The 7,215-nt window shown below is 52.4% G+C and overlaps 1 protein-coding gene across 1 annotated transcript; it reads left to right on the forward strand.

The window, feature by feature from the left end:
* Positions 1–317: 317 nt before the first annotated feature.
* On the forward strand, positions 318–6,422 carry LOC125118720 (nuclear RNA export factor 3-like). Its single transcript, XM_047765495.1, has 18 exons — positions 318–469; positions 690–843; positions 1,463–1,546; positions 1,654–1,758; positions 1,883–1,963; positions 2,070–2,139; positions 2,295–2,383; positions 2,503–2,610; positions 2,758–2,867; positions 3,765–3,801; positions 4,153–4,221; positions 4,305–4,360; positions 4,500–4,607; positions 4,731–4,789; positions 4,877–4,992; positions 5,082–5,124; positions 5,665–5,737; positions 6,249–6,422. The coding sequence occupies exons 1-18, from the start codon at positions 327–329 to the stop codon at positions 6,412–6,414; spliced, it is 1,671 nt and encodes a 556-aa protein (XP_047621451.1). The 5' UTR covers positions 318–326; the 3' UTR covers positions 6,415–6,422.
* Positions 6,423–7,215: the final 793 nt, after the last annotated feature.

Genomic DNA, 7,215 nt, shown 5'->3' on the forward strand with positions numbered 1-7,215 from the left:
GAGCAGAGCAGAGATGTGAGAGTTAGAGATGAAAAGCCATTTATCCCAGGTCACTTAGCCTGAAGAGGGCAGAGCAGGGACTAAAACCCTAGATCCAAACCCATTCTTCTGTGCTTATTTCCCTCTTGGCTGTGATGCTCCACACCTCTCATCTCCCTTGAAGCGAAACCACAGTGAAGTCTCCCAGACTTTTAAGCAATGTGATAACATTTCTATTTAGATTATAAAAATCAGTGATAGTTCCTCATCACTGATGTTTACCCAGGGCTTTCTCTGATACTGGGACCATTGATGTGTTATTCTCAATTTCAGAGCACACTGACCAAATGAACCCTATACAAAGAAGAGCAAGATGTTGGGGTATTTACCAAAGGAGATACAACTATTGGTCTGAACAGGTCACTTCTCAGGAGCAGAAAGATGGAAACTCAGTAGGAAGTGATGCTCACGTGGACACTCGAGTAAGATAGTAAGTGACCAGTCGGCATGGCAGACATGTAACAACCAGCGGAAAACAAAACTTTGTAGCTCATTACGTCTCATTCTTCTCTCCATTGTGGCAGAGTGAGGAATGATAGCATCAGCTTAGTGGTTGAGCACAACTTCATTGTCGCTCTGGTATCACTGGGGAAAATGTGTAGACTTTCTGAGCATATGTGGACTACTTTCTTCTCTCTACTTCCCCACAGCACTCCCTATGGCATTCCACCCTATCGTCGGAGAGGCAATTTTCAGATGCAAGACCTAACCCATGTTAACATGGACACAGACAAAAAGCCTCCAGAGAGAAAAGTGGAGAGAATCAGGCAGGATGAGACTTTGGGGAGCTGGTTCAAGATCACAGTGAGTCTCTTGGCCTTAGGATCTAATTTGTAGAAGAAGATGACAGAGGGACCTCTGTTGGACTCATGTAGAGATGCTACAAAGTTTTCTGGGTCAGAGGAGTTGTTGATCTGTCTTGTTATTCCTAGGAGGTAACACCATAGACCATGTAAGAGCAGGTTGAGAGAAGCAGTTTAAAGGGAACAGATAGACTGCGGGTCGCATGGGAGAGGTTGTCTGAAAGCAAAGGAGGAAACTCCTGCCAAGGAGAGGGGGCGGCTTCACACCAGAAGGCTCGGTTAGGCTCAAGCTGAGAGAGGGAGGAGGAGGATGAGTCAGGGGTCCTTGTCAGAGGGGCAGGCCAGGTCTGCCTCAGGTAAGATCTCGGAGACCTTTATAAAAGGAAGTACATGGTAAACATCTTAAGTTGTTTGTTTCGAGAAAAGTCTGTGAATGGAGAGAGAGGTGATTTAGGGAATCCATGTCTGGTACAAAAGTTAGCAATGACAGACAGTGTCCTATATTAAACAATTATCTGAAGCCTGACAAAAGGTTGTAAAGGAGGGTATGGCTGGGTCTTATCTGAACCTTGGATTCCATTATGCCAATTTTCTGTCCCATTTTTTCCTTTGGCTTCTAGATTCCATTTGGCATAAAGTATGAGGAGAAGTGGCTGCTGAGTTTGATTCAGAAGCACTGCGGTGTCCCATTCACCCCAGTCGAAGTAAGAGAGGACATTGAGGCAGATGAGAGGGAACGGGGTGGAGGGAATGCCCAGATGAGAAATGGCTCTCGTCTCATATTCTGTGTCTCTCGCCCCTCTCCCTCCAGTTTCACTATGAGAAAATGCAGGCCCAGTTCTTTGTGGAGAATGCCAACATTGCCTTCGCGCTGAGGAATGTCAGTGGCAAGATTTACAATGAGGCTAAGGAAAGGGTGTGTGTCAAGGGCATGGACAGGGCCAGCTGGGGGCAAGAGGGCAGGCCAGGGGCATGGTCTTGCTTGATCCCAAGGCTCAGATTTCCTGCTGCTCACCTGGCCCCTCTTGGGATCTGTCCAGATATCGGTCTTTGTGGACCCCTGTGATGCACCCCACTCTGTGCAGAAGGAGCTGAGGTCAGCAAAGGTGGAGCAGATGAAGGTAAGGCAGAGCCAACACAGGCTGTGCACTCAGAGCCAGACCCATCTCTTGCCCCCCTTCACCACCTCAGCCTCAGAGACACTGAACTCCATCTCTAACTGTGCAGCTGACCTTGAACAGACAAAATGAGGGCTCCCAGAAATCTCTTCACATCCAGAGACTCCGTTTGGACCCTGGTATGGCTGCAGCAGTAATTCTAGGGCAGGGGAGGGCAGAAGGTTCTGCCCGGCAAGGACACTCAGGGATGGTAACTTGGGGAGGGGTTGGTGCTGGAGCTCTACTGGCCAGGACCTTCTCAGCCTTCTGTTTCCCTCCTCTCATCTTCCTGGAGGCTTGATGATCTCTGGCATGGGAACAGCACAGAATCCTGGAAATGCCATGACCACCTGCCTGCAGCTCTATGGAGAGAATGTGCCCAAGGTGAGGAGTTAGGCTCAGTGTGGGGACTGGGGTGAGGGTGGGGAAGATTAGGCAGAAGCAGCAGATGGGTGTTGGATATCCCCTGTTGGGGTCCTCACTCAACTCTTTCTTCATCACAGCTTTTGTCCTTGGACCTGAGCAACTGGAAACCCTACCAGCTGGTTGGCCTGCCCAACACTGTGGAGCATGCTTCCCACATCAAGAACTTGAACCTCTCCAACACTGAGGTGAGGGGTGGTACCCAGAGCCTTCTCTGAAGGGAAGGTGGAGGGCTCATGAGGTGGGGACAAAGAAGGTAAGTGGATTTGTTGAAGGAGGGATTGGGGGTACAAGGCCTTCCTTGTGGTCCACGTGGTTCTTCCCTATAATTACAGGTGAAGTCTGCATGGGAGATGGACAAGGTCCAGTGGCTGGAGCCAGATGAGATGTGTGCAGACAGAAACCCCCTGTGCACCACCTTTCCTGATAAGTCAAGCAGCATAAGGTCAGAGGTCCCCTCTGTTGGCTCCTGGGAGTCTGAGTTACTTGTGACAGTGGCTGTTTGCAAGAGGCACCTGACCTGGTTCTCTGGGAGGACCACAGGCCCCATGCGCTCCTCTGACAGAGGTGACAAAGGTTCAGTCAGATCCCCGTGAGGCCCCACGTCAGCATGTGCATATTTTCCATTCCTACCTCAGGTGCCTGGGCCATTCCAGGGCAGGTGAAGGAGGGGGCTGCAGCAGGAGAGATTTCTTTCCTCTTTCTTCTGTCTTCTTCCCTCACCCACCCCCACCACCATGGGAGAGCTTCTTCCCCTTCTCTTTGCTTAGCTTTCTGTCCCAGGCTTGTCTCTATGCCCCTGCGTCTCTCTCATCTCTTCCCCTCCCTTCCCTCCCTTTCTGTCTTCATCCCCTCCATTTCCCTCCCTGCCTCCTGAGCCCTGGCTCACTCAGCTCCCTGCCCAAGCATCCTGGGCCATCCCCGGGGGTGTCCTGGTCCTGGCGGAATCCTGGACCCCCAGTGAGGTGGCCGAGCCCCGGGCTCCCACCCCCTTCCCTCTTCTCTCCACAGCCTTTGGTGGGGACCTGGAGGGAGGAAGGGGGGAAGGAAGGCCTGGAGCATGGGATTGACATGCTGCTTCTCGTGGCCCTGGAGAAGGGAGTCAGGGCAGTCTCGGGGGGATCCCCCAGGAGGAAGGAGAAGGAGGATGGAGGGAGGGAGGAAGGCAGGGAACTCTCCCTCCGGAGAGTCCATGGGGAGAGGTGCCCAAGGCCCTGGAAGCTGGGACCCCGGAGTGTGGGTGGGGCACACTGGGCTGTGTCTAATGTCAGTGTCATGGTCACACCAGCAAGGTGACCTGTGCAGTTTCACAGGCTTTTCTATTTTGTCTTGATGTTGGCAGCTCCATCCTGGAATTGTTCCCCAAGTTGCTATGCTTGGTAATGTATTCCTTGACCACTGACTCCTCTGACTGACACTGGCAGTGCCCCCAAGCTGCTCTGACCCCCTTTAGGTCTTGCCCAAGTTACCTTTTTGGACCTGACCCTTAATGGTCATGGTGGGAGGGGGATGGGACCATCTTGGAGGGAACCGGACTGCAGTCCTTGAGCACAGGCTCCACAGGCTTTGGGGGCCCACGGTGCTGATCCCAAGTGCAGTCCTGCCCATGGAATTTCCAGGGCCCGTTGGCGCCTGACCTCTGACCCCCTCCCTCTCCCGGGCCCACCTGTTCCCTGATCATCCAGCCCCACCTCCTGGTCTGCACTGCTGACTTCCTCTTCCCTCCCCAGGATGGCCAGGAGACACCCCCAGCAACTCACCGTGGTGCTGAAGCCCGCCAGTGCCTACCGAGGTGCAAGGTGAGGGTGGAGGATCTCGCAGGGTTTTAGGCGGTGCATGAGGAGGGTGTTGGCCCTGGTCCTGAGGACTGTTTTCATCCCAGGGGAGCTTCTTTGGATCCAATGAGCTGAAGAGTCTAGTCCTGCAATTCCTGCAGCAGTGAGTTTCCGTGGGAATCTGAGGAAGGGGAGGGCCAGCACATGCAAGCTGCCCACGTGCTGGACTGCCCCCGGGAGGTTTCAGTTCTCCTCTGAGGTCCAGACCACATGGACACACCATTCTCTTTGTTTCTGCACAGGTATTACTTGATCCATGACTATGGAGACCGGCAGTACCTCCTGGGTGCTTATCACGACGAGGCCTGCTTCTCCCTGACCATTCCCTTCAACCCCCAGGACCCAGCCTCGTGAGTATCCCAGCTCATACCCTCTTCCCAGGCTGGTGGACCACATCACAGCAGATGTAGTTCTGCTCCTGCACACCCCCATTCTGGCCACACCCCTACATCCTGTTTTCCCTTTTCACCTAGAAGTAGCTTCTACCAGTACCTTGAGGAAAATAGGAACGTGAAGAAGCTCAAGGACCCCTGTGAGTGGGTGATGGGAGGACTGGGCAGGAAACGGGATGGTGAAAGGTTCAGTCCTGGAACTCTGATTGTTGCCCCTTCCCCCACAGTCCTGCAGGTCAAACTGCTGAAGCACACAAAATGTGACATTGTGGGGGCCCTCTGTGTATTGCCACAAACTCGGCATGACTTCAGCTCCTTCGTGGTGGACATATGGTTCCAGACGGTGAGCTCTTGCTTCCTCTCTCGGGCAGGACTGGGAAGCCACCATGGGTGGTTAGGTGGTGACTGAGCACCTGGGGTCTTCCCTTTCAGGAAACGATGCTCTGCTTCTCTGTCAATGGGGTGTTCAAGGAAGGTGGGTGTGTGTAGCCCCCTCCCCAGAGGCCCCAGTGAGCCCTCCCCCTGGTGGGGCTCCCTCTCAGAACTCTCCCAGGTCCTCAATCCCTACCTCCCTTCCCGCCCCCTCTGGGTTCTCCAGCCCTCACTCTTCCCACAGACAACCCAGGTGTGACCCCTGTGTCATGCCCTCTGCTCCATACACCCTGGGTGTTGGGGACCCAGGTCATGGGGTTTGATGGCTCTCATTCCGGATCCTTACTCTGGGAACTTGGGCCATTGCTTAAACCCCAGTTTCCTCCTCTGCAAAGTGGGGTGATAATGTCCACCTCTTGGGCAGCTGTGGAACATGCATCCCGTGGACTTGTGGTGTGGTGGCCGTGGGGCCCCGTCACTGGAGCAGACTGCTCCTACAGTTGCCCTCCCCTTCCCAATGCCCTGCCCGCTCATGAACAGGTGTCCCCTCGGCCTGCATGTCAAGTCAGACCCTGACTGGGGACCCCGTGGGCGCATGTAAAGCACGTGGGGCTCTAAGGGGTCCTGTTGTTGGTCGTTGCAGTGGGAGGCTGGTCTCAGGGCTGTGTTCGTGCCTTTACCCGAACCTTCATCACTACCCCTGCCACCTCTTCCAGGTGAGTGCTGTGTTGTGGGTGGGAACACCCATCCCAGCCTGGGCTCCGGGTGGGACTGCGGAGTCACAGACCTTAGGTTTTCTCCATATTGTGGAAACCCCAGCCCGTAACTCCGAGGAGCAGTCTAGCCTAGTGGTGAAGAAGAGCCTGGGCTCTGGAATCGGAACATGGGTTCTCTCCTTGACCCAACACACGTGCTGTGTGACCTTGGTCAAGTCACATGCCCTCTCTGTAGCTCAGTGACTCCCTCTGAAAATGGGGATCAGACTGTCCACTCCCTGGGCTGTTGTAAAGGGTAAATGCAGAATCTACCATCTAGTGAAGCTGGTAGACAGTCTCCAAAGTGGGCTCTGTGGGAGGGGCAGAGGCAGCCATCAAGGAGCCTGGAGGACAGACGCAGGGAGGGGTATGGTTGGAATCTGGTTCCTGGTTGGCCATGGGTGCAGGATCATCACTGCAGGTGCAGGCTGGTCCATCCTTCCACTCGCCTGAGGGCCCACTTTTCCTTCAGTCTTTGCATCGTGAACGACGAGCTATTTGTGAGGGAAGCCAGCCCCAGCGAACATCAGAGTCTGCATTTTCCATCCCAGTGCCTCCTTCCTCTGCCAGCCTCATGCTCATCCTCTCCCCAGAGCAGCAGCGAATTGTGTGGGCTTTCTCCACCCAGTATGGGATGAACCTCCAGTGTTGTCAGAAGTGAGTGCTGGGTTTGGGTGGGGTTCGGAGCAAGCTGGGAGCAGAGGGAACTTGAAGGTCATTTGTTTTCATTATTTATTTCAATCATTTTTACCCTGACCTTTTCATGCTCAGTACATATTAAGCTTCCTAGTTTTAAAAACAGGCTAGTATTATTTTTTATGAATTTCATGGACTCTGCCCCTGTATTCACAGACAGCTGGGTTTTAGGAGTTTTTACCATGATACCCTGTGCCTGAAGTTCATTCCAGTGTACATGTCAAAGTATATATAGAGGGGAAAAAGTTCATTCCCCCAAAACACACCCCCCAAAGGTAACCCTCGAATGTTGTCATCTTCATCATATCTTTCCAGACGTGCGTTTATGCAGATGTTTACATATTTGTGCAGGTATATTTATTTGTCTATTTACCTACAGAAAATGAGATCTCATAATGACAGAGAGACAGAGAGAGAGAAACAAAGAGAAAGAGAGGCTTGAGGCTGAATGAGGAAGAGGGATCCAAGGAGGGATCATTTCATCTTCAACGCCTTGAAACTTGAGCAAATTTAACCTCTAATGTGAAGGAGTCATCTTGTCATTTTTAACCCTTAAATTTGCCCATACATTTGTTTTGTTTCTTTTTTTTTGTAATTTAATTATCCAAGATTTGCTTATTTATGTATTTGAAGTATAACTAACCGACAACACTAGGTTAGCCCTAGGTGCACAGCATAGCGAGTCAATATTTCTATACATTACAAAATGGTCACCATATACTAATTGTCCTCATACAGTTTTT

The sequence above is a fragment of the Phacochoerus africanus genome, chromosome X (assembly GCF_016906955.1).
Source record: "Phacochoerus africanus isolate WHEZ1 chromosome X, ROS_Pafr_v1, whole genome shotgun sequence".
NCBI classification, from domain to species: Eukaryota; Metazoa; Chordata; class Mammalia; order Artiodactyla; family Suidae; genus Phacochoerus; species Phacochoerus africanus.